At 40.6% G+C, this 25,224-nt stretch overlaps 1 protein-coding gene across 1 annotated transcript in view; it reads left to right on the forward strand.

Moving 5' to 3' along the window:
* The first annotated feature begins 12,469 nt into the window (after window positions 1-12,469).
* The window catches only part of LOC139468447 (uncharacterized), a 31,548-nt gene continuing 18,793 nt past the window's right edge, over window positions 12,470-25,224 (forward strand). The window contains exons 1-5 of the mRNA XM_071250412.1: window positions 12,470-12,730; window positions 14,245-14,352; window positions 17,140-17,200; window positions 22,373-22,424; window positions 23,574-23,681. Of these exons, the coding sequence (XP_071106513.1) occupies window positions 12,694-12,730; window positions 14,245-14,352; window positions 17,140-17,200; window positions 22,373-22,424; window positions 23,574-23,681 (366 nt within the window). The 5' untranslated portion in view covers window positions 12,470-12,693. The remainder of the gene's footprint in view (window positions 12,731-14,244; window positions 14,353-17,139; window positions 17,201-22,372; window positions 22,425-23,573; window positions 23,682-25,224) is intronic.

Raw genomic sequence — 25,224 nt, forward strand, 5'->3', positions numbered from 1 at the left:
GCAATATTTCAGCAATATCACGGTGGTGGACCCAAGAAATGGGCTTCACACATTGTACCCATGTCAGGAATCGAAAACGGGTCTTCGGTGTGACGAGTGAATGAGTGAGTATGGTTTTACGCCGCTTTTAGCAATATTCCAGCAATATCACGGCGAGGATATTGCTGGAATATTGCTAAATGCAGCGATAAACCATACTCACTCACTTTTTGCCAAAAGCAGAGTCGGTTGGACGCTTCCGACAATGTCATACGGGTGTATTTGTTCGCGAAAAGGAGAGAGTCCTGCCAGTTAGTCATTCTTGATTTCTGGATATGAATAACCTTCGTATGATTAATGCATGATGCCTAAAATTAATGCATGATGCCTAAGAATAATGCATGATGCCTAAGATTAATGCATGATGCCTAAGATTAATGCATGGTGCCTAAGATTAATGCATGATGTCTAAGATTAATGCATGATGCCTAAGATTAAAGCATGATGCCTAAGATTAATGCATGATGTCATAGATTAATGCATGAAGTCTAAGATTAATGCATGATGTCTAAAATTAATGCATGATGTCTAAGATTAATGCATGGTGCCTAAGATTAATGCATGATGTCTAAGATTAATGCATGATGTCTAAGATTAATGCATGATGTCTAAAATTAATACATGATGTCTAAGATTAATGCATGATGCCTAAGATTAATGCATGATGTCTAAGATTAATGCATGATGCCTACAACTAATGCATGATGACTAAAATTAATGCATGCTGTCTAAGATTAATGTCTAAGATTAATGCATGATGCCTCAAAGTAATGCATGATGCCTAAAATTAATGCGTGATGTCTAAGATTAATGCATGATGCCTAAGATTAATGCATGGTGCCTAAGATTAATGCATGATGCCTAAGATTAATGCATCATGTCAAAGATTAATGCATGATGCCTAAAATTAATGCATGATGTCTAAGATTAATGCATGATGTCTAAAATTAATGCATGATGTCAAAGATTAATGCATGATGCCTAAGATTAATGCATGGTGCCTAAGATTAATACATGATGCCTAAGATTAATGCATGATGCCTAAGATTAATGCATGGTGCCTAAGATGAATGCATGACGCCTAAGATTAATGCATGGTGCCTAAGATTAATGCATAATGTCTAAGATTAATGCATGATGCCTAAGAATAATGCATGATGCCTAAGATTAATGCATGGTGCCTAAGATTAATGCATGGTGCCTAAGATTAATGCATGATGTCTAAGATTAATGCATGATGCCTAAGATTAAAGCATGATGCCTAAGATTAATGCATGATGTCATAGATTAATGCATGAAGTCTAAGATTAATGCATGATGTCTAAAATTAATGCATGATGTCTAAGATTAATGCATGGTGCCTAAGATTAATGCATGATGCCTAAGATTAATGCATGATGTCTAAGATTAATGCATGATGCCTACAACTAATGCATGATGACTAAAATTAATGCATGCTGTCTAAGATTAATGTCTAAGATTAATGCATGATGCCTCAAAGTAATGCATGATGCCTAAAATTAATGCGTGATGTCTAAGATTAATGCATGATGCCTAAGATTAATGCATGGTGCCTAAGATTAATGCATGATGCCTAAGATTAATGCATGATGTCAAAGATTAATGCATGATGCCTAAAATTAATGCATGATGTCTAAGATTAATGCATGATGTCTAAAATTAATGCATGATGTCAAAGATTAATGCATGATGCCTAAGATTAATGCATGGTGCCTAAGATTAATACATGATGCCTAAGATTAATGCATGATGCCTAAGATTAATGCATGGTGCCTAAGATTAATGCATGACGCCTAAGATTAATGCATGGTGCCTAAGATTAATGCATAATGTCTAAGATTAATGCATGATGCCTAAGTAAATGCATGGTGCCTAAGATTAATGCATGATGTCTAAGATTAATGCATGATGTCTAAAATGAATGCATGATGCCTACAATGAATGCATGATGCCTAAAATTAATGCATGATCCCTAAGATTATTGCATGGTGCCTCAGATTAATGCATGATGCCTAGGATTAACGCATGGTGTCCAAAATTAATGCATGATGCCTAAGATTAATGCATGGTGCCTAAGATTAATGCATAATGTCTAAGATTAATGCATGATGCCTAAGTAAATGCATGGTGCCTAAGATAAATGCATAATGTCTAAGATTAATGCATGATGCCTAAGATTAATGCATGTTGCCTAAGATTAATGCATGCTGCCTAAGATTAATGCATGGTGCTTAAAATTAATGCATGGTGCCTAAGATTAATGCATGTTGCCTTAGATTAATGCATGATGCCTTAGATTAATGCATGGTGCCTAAGATTAATGCATCTTGCCTAACATTAATGCAAGTTGCCTAGGATTAATGCATGATGTCTAAGAATTATGCCTGGTGCCTAAGATTAATGCATGGTGCCTAAGATTAATGCATGGTGCCTAAGATTAATGCATGTTGCCTAAGATTAATGCATGTTGTCTAAGATTAATGCATGTTGCCTAAGATTAATGCATCTTGCCTAACATTAATGCAAGTTGCCTAGGATTAATGCATGATGTCTAAGATTAATGCATAATGTCTAAGATTAATGCATGATGTCTAAGATTAATGCACGATGTCTAAAATTAATGCATGGTGTCTAAGATTAATGCATGATGTCTAAAATTAATTCATGGTGCCGAAGATTAATGCATGGTGCCTAAGATTAATGCAAGTTGCCTAGGATTAATGCATGTTGCCTAAGATAAATGAATGATGCTTTATATTAATGCATGATGCCTAAGAGTAACACACGTTATTGATTCAGGAAAGATTTAGGTTTTATCCAAGCTTTATGTAAACAAAAAGCTCACCACTCATACACATCACAATGAAACACCGCGCAGAGCCAATGCACTTATATAACGATGCATGTAGTCAACACTACTGAATACAAAATACATTTTACTGTGACCTTCAGTAAATAACTAAAACATCAGTTGAAATTTCAAAGAAATGTTTGATGCATCTACTGGAGAGTATAATGCAATTATGACTATTCGCCACCAACAGAACAAATGCACCCTTCAAATGAGAGAACTATAGCTGGCTTTGATCGAGTCGATGAATCTCTGTACAAGCTGATCACATTCTGCATCCAAATAGTTCATAGTTGACTGTTGCTGAGGACAAATTGACACCCTGAAACACTGAATATAATAATAAGCTTACAACTGATCATCACATGGTGCGCATTTGATTATATTCATGATAAATATTCAGCAATCATAACCTTAGGCATGTCATTTTACTTTGACATAATTTATACATTTACACGTATAATATCTATATGGTACAATTAACATAACATTACAGAAAATAATAAGAATCATACATTTATGGTAATACAAATGGAATTATATATCATTATTTATCTGTGTGGTACAGCCAGCACAGCCTGGTTCCCTGGGTATGCTGCGCTGGCGCTACACCGACGCTACTTTGTCAATTGCGTCATTATATATTGTGCCCCATATTTCTGCTGCATATAACACGATTGGCGCGATTTTGCCGTCAAATATAGTACAAGGATGTCAATTTCCCATGACATCCTTTGGTTAGAAGTGGCCCAGTCGTCTAAGGCGCCGCGATTCGCTGTGCAGAGCTGCGTCCCTTGGGCACGCCAGAAACCTATGATTGTGGGTTCGAATCCTGGTTCGCCCCGATTATGTTTCTAGGTTTGTCAGCACCATACCCGTGCTCGTGGGTTTCACCGGAGTGGTAAACGTCTGAGACGTGCATCACTTAGGGCTTTCCTCCCACATTAAGCTGACACGCCGCGATATAACTGGAATACTGTTAAAAGCGGCGTTAAACCCAACTCACTCACTCTAGTGACAAGGAGTAACTAGATGTATTACCTCGTATCACCCTTTTTATTGAGGTCCAGAAACGTTTACAGTCTCCATGTTTAGCCGCCTTGAGATAAAGGTGTAAATTGACATCACATTTATATGTTCTAAACTTGTTCAGCAACCTATATTTTCTAGATTTTAGATTAGTACACTCTATATCAAACCAGGGCGGTTGTTGCTTATCGTGCTTTGTAGCTACTGGAACATATGCTCCTGCATTTTTACCACAATGAATTAAAATATCACATAATTTTCCTACAGCAGTATCAACATTATTTTCTAATAATATAGAAAATTCATTAAACATTTCATTACTCGCAGTGCTTCATAAATATTTTTAATACGAAGTGATCCTATCTTCAGTGAGTCTGTGTCTAACTGTATGACTTATTAACAAATGAGTATTTTCAGGCCTCTTATTGGGTTGACAAGTTGAAGGCAGGATGTTTTTCAGAGTACATAGGATTGGCAAATGGTCTGACTCAGTTTGTTGAAGAACCGACATATCCATTATATTATGAAAATATCAGTAGAAATAATAAAATAGTCAACAACGCTGCATCCAGAACGTGATACATAAGTCAAATTGCCTACGATATCTGATTTAAATCTTCCAGTAACTATATGGATGCCAAGTATCTTACACATATCTAATAAATATAACCCATAGTTGTTTATGCCTTTATCTAGAGATTGTCGAGGACGAGAGAAGTTATCGGTTTTATAGTCCATGTCAATAGGTAAATAATCAACATCATCATTTATTATATAATCTACCTGATTTCCAGTCCTGGCATTGAAATCTCCACATAAAATAAATTCGCATAAATCGCCATAATCATGAAGAATGTCAGTAAGTTCACAATCAAGCGTGTCAATTCCACACTCTGCACTGTTTGCATATGCTGGTGAACCCTCAGGGTTGGTGTAAACAAACACAAGGATAATATGTATGGTAGACAACTCATTCTTCACCCTGAAGAATAGAGCATTATCGCTATGGCCGTAAACTCACTCTAGAAAAGTAGATAAACTATGTTTAATACATACTGATATTCCTCCTGAAAACCTTCCACGAGATTTATAACGTTTTGGATTGCAACTAAAGATATCATAGTCGGTAAATAGATTTTGCAAAATAGCATGCGCATTCATACACATTGTCTCTATTAAACAGAAAATATGTCATAATTTTCCGAATCCGCATTTTGTTTTATTTCAAGCCGTTTAAAATTCCATGAGCATATGGTGGTAATCAAATCTTGTATAACTAATGGACTGTTCTCACTCATAACATCAACTGAATTCCTGACTGATGTTGAGTGAATGTTTCACAAGCATTAAATAATCTTCATTTGATATCTTTTCATTTACAAGACTAGTCCATTTACATTTACAGGGAACATTACAATTAGCTATTTAATCATTCACGACATGGAACAGATCGAATTGTGAACAAGGCGCAGCATGTTGAAACATTCGGTAGACATTTGTATTGCCCAAGTCTTCCAATAAATAGTTGTCTGAAATAGAAGTGTCGCAGAGGCTTCTGCAGGGTAATGGAGACACAAAAGCATGCTGTTTTTACAACTGGATTTATTCCAATGATGGTCCACAATCAGTGGTTATGATGATGATGAAGAAACCCTAAAACACAATATTTACAAAATGTAGGCAAACATCATAACCAATAGATCATTAAAAGAATACTGCCATTATATATCTATTACATGTGTTTGATTTACCAATCAATAAGATATAATGTGAACGCTTACTTTACATTTAGTACGGTAAAGCATGTTATGGCGGATATCTCCTCAGTGAGGATGATATCACTGAATACACTACAAAGCAATTAAATAATACTATATTAAGCAATGTAACATTACAATAGTATAGACAATTATGCCATGACATGTTGACATAAATATACGTATAACTAAGGGAAGTAACCCTCACCTCGTCTAAGGGACGGAGGCCAAACCACCAGATGTCATCAAAACTGGTCATCCAGTATCTTACGTGACCTGATAAATGATATATAACTACATGAATCTTACTGGTATGGTAAACTGACTGACTGACTGAGTATTGTTTTACGCCGCTTTTAGCAATATTCCAGCAATATCACGGCGGGGGACACCAGAAATGGGCTTCACACATTGTACCCATGTCGGGAATCGAACCCGGGTCTTCGGCGTGACGAGCGAACGCTTTAACCACTAGGCTGGTATGGTAAACATCACATACATTGTATACATGGCATGTGAAACTCATCTAGCAGTATAACAATCAACATTTTTAGGCATTTCATATGTATGATAAAATCAACAATTATAATGTTTTGATATTTTACACTTTCATGATAAAATAGTACCAATACATGCTTAAATCTAGTACACTCATTTTGCATATACCTCAATGGTAACATCTTACAATATTTAAATATATATTGCACTAACATGAATATACTGATAATTCATGTTTATAACATATACATGATATACTGTTCTTATGGAACATAAATGACTTAATATGAGTGTACTAAAATACATTATATATACTAGAAACCTAAGTACAATGATAATAAATATATTTAACTCACCCCAAACTGAACTGTCCTTTACCAGTGAGAGTTGTGACTAGAAATGGTGCACATAGTAAAGGTATGAAGTACATGACCAAGGTGGTCATGTGACGCGGGAAATACAAAGCCAGGCCAAGCTGACCGGCAGAGAACAATAAGCTAGGCTGAGACCGCAGTAGCCTTAGCACAAAGAATCAATCACCACATGTTAGATTATGTTACTGAGGTGTGAGTTAGTGGACTAAGTAAACTAATTTAATAAATACAATAAAATACCTATTTTTTGGATAAGTTTACACTAAACTACTTTTAAAATAATCCCAAATATATACATCCTGCCACAGAAGTCACAGCTAGATCGACACCGTTTACCAAATAAGAGCAGAGCTTGTTTATCAATGTATGCCTGAAATGTTATAAGATCTAGACTATCCAATACAACTTGGCTTGATGTAAGTCTTGGTAGACCCTGTTGTTGTTTTTACTGAAGTAGCCCTGTGGTATTTCCAGCAATTCATACTCTCTACCATCTTCCCGAGGCAAGAGCGGCAACTGACTTTAAAAGTCCAGTTTCCACCCTTGCCGAACTAGGCTGGAATTCATGGGCTCGATCGTACCAGTGGTTATTATGAGTTATGTCCCTTCTGAGCCTCACCTATGGACCAATCCGATTCCGTCACTTGCATTTGTTTCAACCAAAATGGCGGCGCCCAGTCAAGACGATCTGATCGATGATCAAGCTCTACATTGTGATAAAACGGGTCTTACATCGCGAAGTGCATCAAATCACGCGAACACCTTGATTAAAAACATGAAAAGGTTTGGAAAATATCTGTTGACAACGGGTTGGCGGTGCAAATCCTGCAATGCAATCAACCGAAATCTGCAAGACAGTTTACGAATCGTTGCGAGCTTTTGATTGGACAATGCATAGACTCGTTAGTCCAGCCAAAATGTAACTCCATAATACCAGCCTAGGTCGGTAAGGGTGGAAACTGGAAGCCATACACTATCAAATGCCTTTGCGTTATCAAGAAATGCACAATAAATAAATTATTTCCTTTCTGTGAGGAGCTTGACAGTGTATGCTCAGTCAGAGACATCGCACACACAGTGTAAACCCAGTCAGAGACATCGCACACACATTGTATACCCAGTCAGAGACATCGCACACACAGTGTATACCCAGTCAGAGACATCGCACACACAGTGTATACCTAGTCAGAGACATGGCACACAAAGTGTATACCCAGTCAGAGACATCGCACACACAGTGTATACCCAGTCAGAGACATCGCACATAAAGTGTATACCCAGTCAGAGACATCGCACACACAGTGTATACCCACTCAAAGACATGGCACACACAGTGGAAACCCAGTCAGAGACATCGCACACACAGTGTATACCCAGTCAGAGACATCGCACACACAGTGTATACCCAGTCAGAGACATCGCACACACAGTGTATACCCAGTCAGAGACATCGCACACACAGTGTATACCCAGTCAGAGACATCGCACACACAGTGTATACCCAGTCAGAGACATCGCACACACAGTGTATACCCAGTCAGAGACATCGCACACAAAGTGTATACCCAGTCAGAGACATCGCACACACAGTGTATACCCAGTCAGAGACATCGCACACAAAGTGTATACCCAGTCAGAGACATCGCACACACAGTGTATACCCAGTCAGAGACATCGCACACACAGTGTATACCCACTCAAAGACATGGCACACACAGTGGAAACCCAGTCAGAGCCATCGCACACTCAGTGTATACCCAGTCAGAGACATCGCACACACAGTGTATACCCAGTCAGAGACATCGCACACACAGTGTATACCCAGTCAGAGACATCGCACACACAGTGTATACCCAGTCAGAGACATCGCACACACAGTGTATACCCAGTCAGAGACATCGCACACTCAGTGTATACCAAGTCAGAGGCATCGCACACGCAGTGTAGTTTGAATTAGAAAGATTGATGATTGCGAATTTTATCAACATTTATTAAAGTGTTGTTGTTTTTCAATTGATCTGCCAACGTCGTTGATAGACGGAAATGATTCTTTTATAATGCCAGAACAGGAACGAAGTCGGATTTTGTAGAAGATGACATTATTGGATATATCGAAGCGCTGGGGCAAGGACACACAAGCTGGCATTTTATGTCCGATTATTTTTGTTTAAATCGTTTCTCAAGTGATAAGAATGTAAACAACTTTGGTAAATGTTTGTTAGAGTTGTGTCGTTACGCAACAGTCATGTCATGAACGGAAGATCAGGAACTGACCGTGAAATTGGGGATTATACATTCATTGGGCAACATGGGGCAAGTGTACTAGATTATATAATTGCATCTGCGGCAGTGTTTAAGCTTGCCAATGACTTTTCTGTTCAATCACGTGCAGAGTCACCTCATCTCCCGCTCACCCTGAAGCTAAAAGCTAGTGAAGCTTGCGAAAATGTAAATAATACTGGTATTACACAATTCATTTAGATTTAAATGGGACTCTAAAAAGTTAGAATTATTTAGGGAAAATATGCTGTCCGGCTATATACAAGAATTACTTGATAAATCTGTGGATATGAATTTTAATGACATTGATAGAAGTATAGATTGTATTACAAATGCATTATGTGTCGCGGCAAATGATATGGAGAAGCCAGCTGGAAGAAGTAAATACAATAATGAATGGTTTGATACTGAATATGAACTGTTGAAACGTAAAAGATGTGGAGTATTGAATAGGTTTAGAAAATATAAGGATAGTCACAAGGATTAGAACTACACAAGAAACAAATATAATGCTGTATGCAGGCAAAAACGGAATGCATATTTTGAACACAAAAAGCAATATATGGAGAATAATATTAAGAACTCAAAGAATTTCTGGTCTGTGATAAAAAGTTTGAATTGTAAGAATTATGTTCAAAATAATATTAAGATTGCGGACTTTTTTGCACATTTTAGAGATTTGTTTGCTGGAGAGCAAACATCAACTGTTCCGGACGACTTTCCGAGAATCTTACAAGATGACTGTGCCAATGATGATGTCACTAAAGATATTACAGAGGATATTCTCAATATGCCTATACAAAAAGAGGAAACATTAAACAGCATCCATCATTTAAAATGCAACAAATCTCCCGGAATAGATGACACCATTTCTGAATCTTTATACATTCGGCTGATCTACTTGTCCCATACCTAAAATTGTCATTTAATGTGATGTTTGAAGAGGGATACTTCCCGGAAACATGGTCTATTGGTATTTTAATTCCGCTTCATAAAGCAGGTGCTTCTTATGATGTCAACAACTACAGAGGGAGAACTCTCTTGTGTATCTTCAGTAAAATATTTTCTTGTATTATTAACAAGAGACTTGTGTGTTGGGCCAATACCATGGATAAAATTTCGGAATCGCAGGCTGGATTTAGGAAAGGATAGTCAACAGTTGATAATGTCTATATATTGCAATCTCTGATACAGCGCTATATCAGCAAAAAAAGGGGGGAAGTTTTACGGATTATTTGTTGACTTCTCTAAAGCATTTGATTCTATACACAGGTGTAAACTATGGAGATGGTTTACCTCACGTGGACTCGGTTCCAAAATGTTGAAGTTATTATTTAGTATGTATGAAAATGTTAAAACGTGTGTACGGAACAAGGGTTTGATGTCTGATATGTTTGATGCATATTTGGCGTCCGCCAAGGATGTATATTGAGTCCGTTTTTATTTTCCTTTTTCATAAATGAATTAGTATCGGAAATCCATAACAATTGTGCAAACGGCATTCAATTACATCCAGATGTCGTTCAACTCTATTTGCAGATGATATTATCATGTGCTCAAGCACAGCTGGTGACTTGCAAGAGCCAATTGATGTCTTAGAAAATGACTGTGATACATGGAAACTCACTGTTAATAGGGTCAAAACCAAAATTATTGTATTCAAAAATGGTTGCAAACTTGCCAAAAATGACAAATGGTCCTTTAAAGGTGAGAGTTTGAATGTGACTACACACTATAAATATTTGGGTGTTTATTTCAGTAACAATCTAAATTGGCCTATTCATGTAAGAGAAGCATCAGTTCAGGCCAAAAAGGTTTAATTGGTATACTAAAGAATATGCATATCCTTGGTGATATAAGTTATAAGTCATTCTTAAAGATCTTTGATGTTAGAATTAACCCAATATTACTTCACGGTGCTGAAATATGGGATTAAAACAATTTAATGATATCGAAAAGGTCCACTTATTTGCATGTAAAAGATTGCTCGGTGTAAAACCCAACACATCTAGCGCAATGGTTTATGGAGAACGTGGTAGATTTCCTCTATTCATATATTCGGGGCGGTCGGGTAGCCTAGTGGTTAAAGCGTTCGCTCGTCTCGCCGAAGACCCGGGCTCGAATCCCGACATGGGTACAATGTGTGAAGCCCATTTCTGGTGTCCCCCGCCGTGATATTGCTGGAATATTGCTAAAAGCGGCGTAAAACCAAACTCACTCACTCACTCACTCACTATTTATATATTCACAGCTGAAAGTCATAAAGTACTGGCTGACACTTCATAAAATGAATTCATCGAGAATTTCACCCTAAGAAATGTTACAATATGATGATGTTATACGATACGAACGGAAAGACTAACTGGGTAACTTATTTAAAAAATATGTTATTCAATAGTGGTTTTGGAAATGTTTGGTATGATCAATTTGTACAATCTGAAAGTGTATTTACCAAGTCTTTTCTACAGAGGTTAAAAGATATTTATCTGCAATCGTGGTCATTTTCGTTGACATTATCGAATAAATGTATATATTATAGAATGTTGAAAACTCATATATACACTGAACAGTATCTGTTTTATGTAAATATAAAGAAATACCGCAATTCATTGGCAAGATTTCGATGTTCATCCCATGATTTATGCACCGAGAGTGGGAGATACCTAAAAAACAAGGTCAGAAAGATTCTGTAAAATGTGTAATAGGCACGATATAGAAGATGAATATCACTTTTTACTTGTATGTCCATTGTACTCCACTGTGAGAAAAAATATATTCCTGTGTACTACTTTAACGATCCAAATATTGTGAAATTCCGACAATTGTTAAACAGTCTAGATAAATTAATAATGCAAAACTTAGCCATGTACATATTCCACGCACTGTTATATAGAACCAAAACTGTAAATAATTGTTAAAATTGTGTGCAACATCTCTGTCACATGTACTATAGGCCTGGGGCCTCTTAAGTACTTGAATAAATATTGATTGATTGATTGATTGATTGATTGATTGATTGATTGATTGATTGATTGATTGATTGATTGATTGATTGATTGATTGATTGATTGATTGATTGATTGATTGATTGATTGATTGATTGATTGATTGATTGATTCTTGTAATATTTTAAAATGAAGATTGTATTCGATCCTGTGTGGTCATCGTATGACGCCAAGAGACGTACGTAACACTTGCACACATCTCACTAATCCGAAACACTGTCTTTACTGGACTAAAATATCCTCCCCCACATAAATGCATCTTAATCAAGCTGTCGTATGAAACATTAATTCATAGTAAAAGCAATCCAACCATATCATGTTTACATTTTGTTTTCTTCATATAAAACCTTCCTAGATTTGTTTTATGATTTCCTATTGCTTTTTTATTCTGGTTTATTCTAAAATACAATTAACAAACTTAAATGATATTACCTGATGGGCACATGACTCGTGGGTGATAGATGTTTAGGTACAAAGGCATCATCAAAGGCAATAGCCCCAGCCCTGAACCACAGTTGACTGGGGAAAGTGTTGACGCTTGTCGTAATTAGAGGTCTGCAAAAGGATAGAATTACTTCCCCTGTGTGCAAGAATTACCCCCCTTTGATTATAAATGGCAGACTGTTGATCGGTCATCGAATATTTTACAGAAACTGTAATGAACAAAATCATTGTCATCTATTTTGCTGTGCTCTTTACTAAATGTATTGATACCATATTTGAAATATATTTGCCCGTTGTTCAATCAACTTTTCTGGTGTAGGGACAAACTATACATCTATGCCAACTCGTCTGTATGGCATAAATCATCTACAATCAGGCCGAGTGTTTTGAGGAAAATGTCTGTCTCTCATCCTCTTCTGAAAATATTAAAAGGTTTGTAATTATCTGTAACTAAATTAATTTGTAATTTACGCTGCTGTCGGCAATAGTCAGGGTTTATCACGGCTGCGTGTAAATATTTGGACGTTGACCAGGCAAGCGAGTGGTTGACAGCATCAGCACTGGTCAACACTAACAGGGCACCATGACACAAGCATTCGGGCTACACATTAAAAGAATGGGATGCTTGTGATATTGCTTTATCAACCATGGATGATTCTGCTTTGAACATTATCCATTAATTATGAGATAGATGTACAGTGAACTGTGTGATCTAGATTTGAATATCAGCTCTTTGAAATATGTTCTACTTAAAGGAGACTATAGATATGAGATTAAATCATTTATGAAGCATATTAAAACAAGTATCTTGAAGGAACATTTTTTAAAGGCAGTATTTGTGACCAAAGAAACGTTAAAACCTTTTCGTATTCAGAAACTAGCGAGAGTTAATAAGCAGAGTTGTCATCACGTGACGTGACGTCATAGTTGAGATTTGACTTTTAGACGACCATTGTTACTGTATTGTGTTTGGTAGATTACTAGCTTTCGCCATGGCATCACCTGATTATGCCACTGATTTAAAGCTGAATTGCGCTCAATGACTTTAAACATATTCGTCCCTATGGTTATGAGACAGTGGTTAGTCAAAATAGTATTGACAGATGCCAAGAAAGCGAGGAAGATCTACCATCGAGACATTCATTCTGATGTCGTATAGCTGGAATATTGTTGAGTACGGCGTTACGCAATAAACAAACAAACAAAACAATATGGAAAGACTAGGGAACACAATCTGGTGTTAAACAATAAAACAATAAACAATAAAACGTCGGACGTCTTTACACTATGACGTCACAGCTATAGCTTGTCCTCTAGCTGGGATTTCAAAATGCATACACACTGATTGTGGGATCAGGGCAGTTGTTTGTTGCTTTTTAGATAACAATGAAATCACATATGACTTGTCTGTGTGTGTAAATATGTACTTTGTACTTTAATTTTTTTTTTTCAATAGCTCCCATTCAGCATAAAGTAGTTGGACAGCAGAGAACACAGTTAATGTTGTGTGGTGCATCATGCCAGGCATAGGACGACCTTTTTGCTTGTACATAATGCTTGACTTTGTGGTGTTACAGTGAATGATCACTGACTGATAGGTTACTCTGTACTGATTGATGTAATGAGTATTTATAAGTGTCCATATTCCAGCTATATGATGGCGTTGATAAGCATCAGTCAACGCATTTGGGATACGATGACATGCATCAACCAAGACAGCGAGCCTGACCACCCGACCCCATCCAAGAGAAATCTCAAGAACCAGGGGATCCCCTGAATTGTGAATGCTGCACAATATTCAGGATGTAGCAAACTAAACTGTTTATCTGTAAAAGCAAAGGTCTACCTTCTAAATTCTTATGAAGTATGCAACCATGGAAACATCACCAAAACCTTTAGGATAATTTCAAGAATATGCTGATCAAAAATATTCTTCTCCATTTCAGGATCCCTGCTGGATCTTCACAATGAGCAGAGCATCATCAGGGATTCAAATATCAAACTGGTGACATTTTGTCGAGCACTGGAAGATATTTTTCGATGTGGATTAATGAGTTAGTAAATGAAACCATGCAAAAGTTTAATTGTAGTTCTTATATGGTGATGCACATGTGTTTCTTGATTTGCATATATTCTCAATGCATGATGTTAGCAGTTTGCACAGACAGGACTTTCTACTTAGGGCTCAGAAACATACTCATGATACTGCTAAGGTGTTCGTGAAAATGTTGAGAAACATGCTGCACTGTTGTATAAAGTATGTTTGTAGGAATTCAATATCTTGACATCTGTACTCCATGTGACTCGACAAACATAAGCCCATATGCCCAGAGCCTTGAGCTGTGTCCTGATGTGGAGGTATGTGTGTCAGTCTGATGTGGAGATATGTGTGTCAGTCTGCCTTGATGTGGAGATATGTGTGTCAGTCTGCCTTGATGTGGAGATATGTGTGTCAGTCTGCCTTAATGTGGAGATAAGTGTGTCAGTCTGCCTTGATGTGGAGGTATGTGTGTCAGTCTGATGTGGATATATGTGTGTCAGTCTGATGTGGAGGTATGTGTGTCAGTCTGCCTTGATGTGGAGATATGTGTGTCAGTCTGCCTTGATGTTGAGATATGTGTGTCAGTCTGCCTTGATGTGGAGGTATGTGTGTCAGTCTGCCTTGATGTGGAGATATGTGTGTCAGTCTGCCTTGATGTTGAGATATGTGTGTCAGTCTGCCTTGATGTGGAGATATGTGTGTCAGTCTGCCTTGATGTGGAGATATGTGTGTCAGTCTGCCTTGATGTGGAGGTATGTGTGTCGGTCTGCCTTGATGTGGAGATATGTGTGTCGGTCTGCCTTGATGTGGAGATATGTGTGTCACTCTGCCTTGATGTGGAGGTATGTGTGTCGGTCTGCCTTGATGTGGAGGTATGTGTGTCAGTCTGCCTTGATGTGGAGATATGTGTGTCAGTCTGCCTTGATGTGGAGATATGTGTGTCAGTCTGCCTTGATGTGGAGGTATGTGTGTCGGTCTGCCTTGATGTGGAGGTATGTGTGTCGGTCTGCCTTGATGTGGAGATATGTGTGTCGGTCTGCCTTGATGTGGAGGTATGTGTGTCAGTCTGTCCTGATGTGGAGATATGTGTGTCAGTCTGCCTTGATGTGGAGATATGTGTGTCAGTCTGCCTTGATGTGGAGGTTTGTGTGTCAGTCTGCCTTGATGTGGAGATATCTGTGTCCGTCTGCCTTGATGTTGAGATATGTGTGTCAGTCTGCCTTGATGTGGAGATATGTGTGTCAGTCTGTCCTGATGTGGAGATATGTGTGTCAGTCTGCCTTGATGTGGAGATATGTGTGTCAGTCTGCCTTGATGTGGAGGTATGTGTGTCAGTCTGTCCTGATGTGGAGGTATGTGTGTCAGTCTGCCTTGATGTGGAGATATGTGTGTCAGTCTGCCTTGATGTGGAGATATGTGTGTCAGTCTGTCCTGATGTGGAGATATGTGTGTCACTCTGATGTGGAGGTATGTGTGTCACTCTGATGTGGAGGTATGTGTGTCAGTCTGTCCTGATGTGGAGGTATGTGTGTCAGTCTGCCTTGATGTGGAGATATGTGTGTCGGTCTGCCTTGATGTGGAGGTATGTGTGTCGGTCTGCCTTGATGTGGAGGTATGTGTGTCGGTCTGCCTTGATGTGGAGATATGTGTGTCAGTCTGTCCTGATGTGGAGATATGTGTGTCACTCTGATGTGGAGGTATGTGTGTCACTCTGATGTGGAGGTATGTGTGTCAGTCTGTCCTGATGTGGAGGTATGTGTGTCACTCTGATGTGGAGGTATGTGTGTCAGTCTGTCCTGATGTGGAGGTATGTGTGTCAGTCTGCCTTGATGTGGAGGTATGTGTGTCAGTCTGCCTTGATGTGGAGATATGTGTGTCAGTCTGCCTTGATGTGGAGATATGTGTGTCAGTCTGCCTTGATGTGGAGGTATGTGTGTCAGTCTGCCTTGATGTGGAGATATGTGTGTCAGTCTGCCTTGATGTGGAGGTATGTGTGTCAGTCTGCCTTGATGTGGAGATATGTGTGTCAGTCAGTCTGCCTTGCCTGCAGCTCTGATGTTGAGATATGTGTGTCAGTCTGCCTTGATGTGGAGATATGTGTGTCAGTCTGCCTTGCCTGCAGCTCAGATGTGGAGATATGTGTGTACTTCTGACTCTGCACTCTAACGTTATCAAAGGCCAGGCAGACTCTAGACAAACATTACGTTAGGGTTAGAGTAGCTTCCCTTTCATAAAGGGCAGTTACTCAAGCAAGAGGACCGATGAATTACCACGAAAGGGTAGAAACAATATGTGTGGTAACCATGGTAATTGTTATTTTGCCTTTATGTTGTTATGCCACGGTCTCAGAAACAGGTTGCAGATGGAAATATATTGACTGTTGTCATTGTCTGACTGACACATCACTTACCTTCTCACATAATATATATTAATGTGCACATTCCAGGTAAATTTGCAAATTTTAATTGGGTTATGTTTGTGAAGGATGATAATAGGTTTTTGACGACAGAATTAAAAAATGACAATCACATTAATATGATAAAGAGGCTCTCTATATACAATGTTTATTTCTAATACAGGATATATACCTTCCCAAAACACATATGTATGTATATATGTATATATAGGTATATCAGTCAGCATTGATATTTTAGTCATCAGTCTTTTTGAAAACCTCTCAATTTATATCGTGAGCTGCTGAAATACTGGTTGATTTTATAGGCATTGATTCATTGTATCCTAGTCATTGTATCCTAGTCATTGTATCCTAGTCATTGTATCTGTGTTATTGTTGTTCCAGATAACAGCGGATGGTTCAGTCGGTGTGACTTTTGGACATGGATCAGCAGAATATCTCACTGGTAACTAGCACAGCACTTCCCAATTCGTTAAAATGACTGCCAATAATTTGAGCAATTGAGTTAAGCAATGACCACAAAACATAACAGATTTCCTAAACATAATTTTTTTTACTTATCATGCATCATTCCTTAGTGTATTTACTGCTTTCGTTTGACAGAAAAACGAAGCTGTGTGAGGTTCACCTGAAGAAACAAAATTTCCATACAGTTGTGAGGAAGACCCCATCGCACCGTGCCCATGTGACCATGGAAGTGATGATGTCACGTATCTTCACATTACTACTTGTCACCAGACTTACAAGTTGTATTCAGTAAATTTGTTCAGTCAATTTATGTAACCTGGTGGTTTTTCATTGTTTATGAAATATATATGATTATCTCTTATTATCCGAGTAGTGTTTTCAAGGTCTACCATTTATATTTACTATAGCATTAATATTTTGCACGTGAGGGTGACTTGTAGTCACTGTAATTCTCACTATTTATAATATTTTGCGTGGTCTCATACATCAGAGCACACGTTTTTTATTCTTGTTTATGGCTTGGTAATCATGTATATTGCGTTACCTGAAGCCTGTCCTCTGCTTTATACAGTTATTTAGCATAATTGTATCATTATCTGTTATATTTGTGTACTTAAATTGCAGATTTGTGCTTGCCTATTGTGTCCGTTGCCATGGAAAAAAGTCAGTTTAGGACATGGTGTCCATGGTGTCTTGATTGCACTGGTATCTGTTAGACAGGACAGAAGTGTTACTTTTGTTTTTCCCCTCTTCCCTCTCAAGCTTTGCAAAGTCTCCAGGCATCCAGGAAGCGCCTTGCACAGGAAACCCTAGGACACACAAGGAGGATGTCAGTCTCTCAGGAATCCATTCTACAAGAGACTCCAGAGACCCCTGTTGTTACGCCCCAGCTGTCTACATCGGGATGGGCACCTGATACTGTGCTGCTTTCTCCGCCATCCCAGGCACCTCTGACTGCACCAATTTTGAGCATCAGCACCTCCTCATGTGTCTCCGGGCCTCCCACCAATGTCTGTGTCTCCGGGCCTCCCACCAATGTCTGCGTCTCTAGGCCTCCCACCAATGCCTGTGTCTCCGGGCCTCCCACCAATGCCTGTGTCTCTGGGCCTCCAACCAATGCCTGTGTCTCCGGGCCTCCCACCAATGCCTGTGTCTCCGGGCCTCCCACCAATGCCTGTGTCTGCGGGCCTCCCACCAATGTCTGCGTCTCCGGGCCTCCCCCCAATGCCTGTGTCTCCGGGCCTCCCACCAATGTCTGCGTCTCCGGGCCTCCCACCAATGCCTGTGTCTCCGGGCCTCCCACCAATGCCTGTGTCTCTGGGCCTCCCACCAATGCCTGTGTCTCCCGGCCTCTCACCAATGCCTGTGTCTCTGGGCCTCCCACAAATGCCTGTGTCTCCGGGCCTCCCACCAATGTCTGCGTCTCCGGGCCTCCCACCAATGCCTGTGTCTCTGGGCCTCCCACCAATGTCTGCATCTCTGGGCCTCCCACCAATGCCTGTGTCTCCGGGCCTCTCACCAATGCCTGTGTCTCTAGGCCTCCCACCAATGCCTGTGTCTCCGGGCCTCCCACCAATGCCTGTGTCTGCGGGCCTCCCACCAATGTCTGCGTCTCCGGGCCTCCCCCCAATGCCTGTGTCTCCGGGCCTCCCACCAATGTCTGCGTCTCCGGGCCTCCCACCAATGCCTGTGTCTCCGGGCCTCCCACCAATGCCTGTGTCTCTGGGCCTCCCACCAATGCCTGTGTCTCCGGGCCTCTCACCAATGCCTGTGTCTCTGGGCCTCCCACAAATGCCTGTGTCTCCGGGCCTCCCACCAATGTCTGCGTCTCCGGGCCTCCCACCAATGCCTGTGTCTCCGGGCCTCCCACCAATGCCTGTGTCTCTGGGCCTCCCACCAATGCCTGTGTCTCCGGGCCTCTCACCAATGCCTGTGTCTCTGGGCCTCCCACAAATGCCTGTGTCTCCGGGCCTCCCACCAATGTCTGCGTCTCCGGGCCTCCCACCAATGCCTGTGTCTCTGGGCCTCCCACCAATGTCTGCATCTCTGGGCCTCCCACCAATGTCTGTGTCTCCGGGCCTCCCACCAATGCCTGTGTCTCTGGGCCTCCCACCAATGCCTGTGTCTCCGGGCCTCCCACCTCCTCCTGTGTCTCCGGGCCTCCCACCTCCTCCTGTGTCTCCGAGCCTCCCACCTCCTCCTGTGTCTCCGAGCCTCCCACCAATGCCTGTGTCTCCGGGCCTCCCACCTCCTCCTGTGTCTCCGAGCCTCCCACCTCCTCCTGTGTCTCCGGGCCTCCCACCAATGCCTGTGTCTCTGGGCCTCCCACCAATGCCTGTGTCTCCGGGCCTCCCACCAATGTCTGCATCTCCGGGCCTCCCACCAATGTCTGCGTCTCCGGGCCTCCCACCAATGTCTGGGTCTCCGGGCCTCCAACCAATGTCTGCATCTCCGGGCCTCCCACCAATGTCTGCGTCTCCGGGCCTCCCACCAATGTCTGCGTCTCCGGGCCTCCAACCAATGTCTGCGTCTCCGGGCCTCCCACCAATGCCTGTGTCTCCGGGCCTCCCACCAATGGGCCTGCTGCACAACAGGGTTATGGTCTTCCTGCTCCACCTGCCTTCACCTTTTTTTGGCTTCACTTGTTTTTTTGGCGACGGCCTTAGTATGAGCCAGCGCCTCTTGCTCCTTACGCATCTCAGGCACCTCCTGCTCCACCGGCGCCTCCCACGACTCCAGTGCCTCCTGTTCTACCAGTGCCTCCTGTACCTACACCAATCTTGTAGGGCTCGATCTTCCCATGGCTCAGCTTCACCCGGAGCCTTCTCCAGGTGTACTTCTAAGTCCTCCGGATCCAAGAGACGTTCCAGGAGCCACTCTTTCGTCTGTCATTCCCAGGGTTACCACTCCGACTCATCAGAGGAACTGTTTGTGCCTCATTATGAGACGTCACCTGAGAGGGGCACACATCGGAGCTTTTGTCAGAAGTGACTTGCTGCAGTGGTTCCTTCGCTAGGTGCAGGAGTTGACAAGAATGACACGATATGGTCACAGCCCACCTTCATTCCTCTAGATCAAAGGATATATTCACTACCAGGCTCCAGACCAGTCTTCTTTTCGAGGGAAAGGATGTGGAAGAGGGAAGTCCCAAGGCTCTTATCAATCCGGCTGTAGCAAGTTCCAAGGAAGGGACAACAACGACTGGGTCCTCCCATCCCTTGCTGTCCAAGTTGTCGACACGCCTGTAGGTAGGAAATTAGATCCCTTCTGGCAGAATTGGACTATCTTGGTAGACCCATACATCACAAACATCTTGCACTACGGGTATCGCCTCTCCTCGTCATCAGGTTTTCTCTGACCCAAACTCCCCCGCCATGGGTCTTCCCCAGAGAGCAACATCAACTTCTGGTGGCCAACTTTAACATATTTTTGACCAAGAAAACAATCCACTAGAACTACCAGGGTGGCCGAACTTCCTAGTCCATGCACCCAACGCCAAGCAGATTTCATCTGCATGCTTAGTGCATTACAAAAGGGCTTTGGGGGCTACGGTTATTCGACGACGGCAGTGAAAGCCATTTATCGCCATGGCACATAGACCCTCGACCCAGGGCCTTTATGATGATAAGTGGCGTACTTTTGAATCTTTTTGAAGGAAAATCATCAAGAACCCACTGCAGCATCCCCTCAATTCTTGTCTGAATTCCTGTTGTATCTGAGAAGTAAGCGACACTTTAAGGGCAGCACCATCATGACCTACCTGGTGGCCATTAACTCGGTGTTGGCAGTTCCGGAGAATATGAAAAAAAAAGGTTCCAAAACCAAGTTTCTTCCACCAGCATGGAATCTGAATGTGGTACTTTGGTTTCTCCGTTGACCTCCATTCGAGCCTCTCCATGCAGCTTCCTTCTATAACCTCACCAAGAAGACGATCTTCCTCTTGGTGTTGGTTACAGTGGCAAGGGTCAGCGAGCTACACTCACTCGACATTACCCATGTCCGGTTTGAGGGAATGGCTCAGGGAGCAGTTGACTGTGCTGGGACTTCATTGCCAAGAATCAACTCCCAGGACAGCCTGACAGGTCCTTCATCATCCCTCCTCTCTCCTTGATTGTTGGCGTTGAAGATGAGGAGGAACTCCTTCTGTGCCCGGGACCCGATGCGTGCACTGAGAGTTTTAATGCGTCGCTCTAAGACTCTATATGGTGCTATTAAACGACTTTTCAGTCTTGTCTCCAAGACATCCACGGCTGAAGTCAGTTGCAATACCATATCCTTATGGTTATGCGCCATCATTCTTCGGGCATATGAAGCTGGTGATGTTGATCCTCCTATAGACAACGATCCTCATGAGATCCTGAGGGTCGCCTCTACGATGGCTCTTTCTCCATAAGAGCCATCATGGATGCTTTTTGAGATCTGACATGGTCTTTGCAAGCTACCTGAGGGACGTGGCCTTGGAAGACGTTGAAGATGTACACAGTTTGGGCCCTCTGGTCATCGTCCAGCAGGTCAGCAATCCTGGACACCAAGAACATCTCCAGCTGTCCAGAGCCGGCTTTACCTGACTAGCGCAGTGTTTGCACACCCGATAGGAGTGTCTCAATGCTGCCAGCATTGGCTCGGGAAATCAGTTTTTAGACTCTAGAGCATGTTATTTTCTATTGCTACATTTTAGCTGGACGTCTTCATATTTTCATCCTTTCTCTGGACAGATGCATATTGGAGTAATTCAGAATAAGTTAAACATTTTTGTAAAATCTAAATATTTTTTACATTTGTATACTTATTCTGCATTACTATGTCTAAATGCTCGCCTGTCTCAGAGTTGCCTGCCCAAGATGTCTTCATTTGTTAAGATTCAAGTGGTAATGTGAAAATTGTAATGTCATCATTTCCGTAGTCACATGGGCTCTGTTTGAGGGGGTCACCCTCACTACTGGTTTGAACAACTTTTCCTTCAGCTGGACATCACACAGCTTCATTTTTCTGTGAAAAGAAAGCAGTGAATGCATTAAGAAGTAATGCAGGATAAGTATACAAATGTAAAACATATTTAGATTTTACTTAGATGAAGTAATGAGATTCTTATTAGTAATGAGATATATTTTTATGACTTCATATGAAGCTGCTTGTGTGTTCCTTCCAGCGCCAACCCAGTACTTGAACAAGTGATCGACTACGTCCGCAACTGCCAGAAGGTAAATATCTCATAACAAGGCGCCTGGCTTCTTCCTTGTTTTTGATTTTACAAAGAGTGGGATCAGTCTCAACCTCGGATGTTCAAAATATTTGCATCCCAGTTTCCCACATTCATGATTTTTCATCAAGTTTAATCAGCCTAATCCAGACTTCCTGCACCGGGGCTTCAGGACTGAAGTTTGGGACAGATGTATCATGTAATTGATGATTGCATATTCAGGTTAACTTTTCATGTTTCATTTGCACATCTGATCAGGTGTTGTCATCTATAAGCTGGTAAATATAATGCTATTTTACCCATGCAAACAGTAAACATTGGAACCTGTACACTATTCCCCAGTTGATCAGAATCAACAAGCTATGTAAACATGTGTCTGGAAGTCATTTAAGTCATTTATGATTGGAATTTTTCAAAATTTAAATATATGATCTCTTGAGTAAGGACTTATTTCGATAAGATTCTTGGTCACCTCTGATGAAAGTTAAGGTCACCAGAAACCACATTGTCATGAAATATTTGATTTTAAGTCATAATACAAAACATTTTTGATTGATTAATAAAACATAAGCACTTTCTTCTAGGTCATGTCAAATGCAAAGGACATTCATACACTGAAACACATTTTCAGTTGAACAGCAACCAGAAGTGATTCATTAAACTGGAAGTGCTTATAACTTGAACTTCATGTAGATAGGCCAAAGGTTCCTGTGAAGATCCGGGGTAGAATAGGTCTTCAGCAACCCATGCTTGACGTAAAAGGCAACTATGCTTGTCATCGATCCCAATTGCCTGGATCGATGCTCATGATATCAATCACTGGATTGTCTGGTCCAGACTCGATTATTTACAGACCGCCGTCATATAGCTGGAATATTGCTGACTGTGGCGTTAAACAACAAACAAACAAAGATATTCCATAGGACTGTCTGTTTCAAAATGGTGCTGTCTTGGAATTATGTCTTCCGAACCTGAAAGATGCCCATGGACTTGAAGTGTTTTAAGTCTGTGACCTACCATGAAGTAATAGTGCTAGAGTAGCAACAGTGTACCAGGTAATTATGTAATTCATAACTGTGTGGAATAGTTTCAGGTACATATTGTTTTAATGTTTTGCTCACGTTGTAGAATGCTGGTTTGTTTGTTACAGGTCAAGACAGTCGAGGGGAAAGGACGCTTGTTCATCAGAGCGGGTCTGGTCAAAAAGAAACTTGATGGTATCGTACATCACATCTGCCGTGACAAGCAGTTGTTGCAGGTTAGTGTTTATACGCTAATGATTTACTTGTCTTTACCTTATCATCCTTGTCTGGTTTCGATGGAATTGGAATTAACGATCAGGGACCTTGAAAAATTGCTTGGCTGTAATTGTTATCATTATCAAAATAACAGTGTAAGACCGAATATTGGTGTTTAAAAGGACCATAACTGAGGCCTTTCACAAGTGAAGGCAATTTTGGAGATATAAATTGTGAAGAAATTTAGCGAAGATAGTCATGATATCAGTTCCCATACCTTTGCCTGTAGACCTCTACGGTTTTTGCCTTCTGGAGTTAACAGTTGGATTTGGCCGAAATGTGTTAGAAATTTTACCTTGCTACATTCTGTTGCTGTGTGGGATATCTGACTGCATTTTGTAATCCTGATACAAAAAGTTATCAGTGATCAGTGACAAAGGTGAAATGTTATCAGTAGTCAATTGTCATTTTGTTCATATGGAAATTACGCCACTAGTTTCAATGGGAACTAGATCGACTATTGTCACTGTGCGACTGACTAACCACTGACTGTGTGACCATGAAAACTTGCAATGTGTAGATACCGTTTGTGAGAGTGCTTGATGATTTTAAGAACTTTATGTGGTAAAGAGGCTTAATACAATAACAATGTTTTATTCCTGCCACACAATATTCAACATCACCAAACACTTGCATGGTAACCTATCTTCTTCTTTCCAACCCTTCAAATCAAATCTCAAAACAAATCTCTTCAAAATAATGTACTGTAAATAAACTCTCATGTTGCGCTGTGTGCAACTACTTAGTAGATGGATTAGCGCATGACAAGTGGATTATTATTATTATCAACTGTTTGTGTTTTAGGGAGAATAATGACAGTAGATTTTCTTTATATTATTGCATTTAAAACCACTGAGGTATCGACATGTTGTGAACTGAATCACCAGTTTGGAAGCCAAGATCCTACAAATGGAAGCTTAACTAGGCCATTTGCTACTGCACATTGTAGATTTTTTACAATCAACATGAAAGTTGTGAATCTCATGATTATTAAACACAAGAAAAAACAATTACAATTAATTTTCTTAAAATTGAAAATAAAATAAACTTTGTTTAGAATGTGACAGAAGGTATACTGAAATTTTGTGTAGTTGATAATGATTGTCAGTTTCTTTAGGTGCCATCATCTGCACTTTGGCCGTTCTGACAATGTTGTGAAAACATCTAAGGAACTCCTTAACCAGATGCAGAGATGCCCTACACGATGGCTGCTCATCATAACCATGTTCTGTAAGGTTAACAGTACACTGTATTGAGATCCTAGTGGCCATGCGTATATTACATCCCATGTGAGACAATCACCACATCAAACCTAGAGTTATAGCCTAACCTTTGATGATACATGTCCCCCAGACAAGTGAAATGTCTCTGATTGTTATAACCTGGAGGCCATCATCTGATAAATGTCATAATACTTACAGTGTAGCATGTATATATACTGTAAATAGGGAAGGTTCTGTGCCATGATATTCCTGCAAGTAGCTAACGATAGCCTTAACTGCA

Source organism: Haliotis cracherodii, unplaced genomic scaffold (assembly GCF_022045235.1).
Source record: "Haliotis cracherodii isolate W230 unplaced genomic scaffold, xgHalCrac1.p SCAF_2, whole genome shotgun sequence".
Classification (NCBI taxonomy): domain Eukaryota; kingdom Metazoa; phylum Mollusca; class Gastropoda; order Lepetellida; family Haliotidae; genus Haliotis; species Haliotis cracherodii.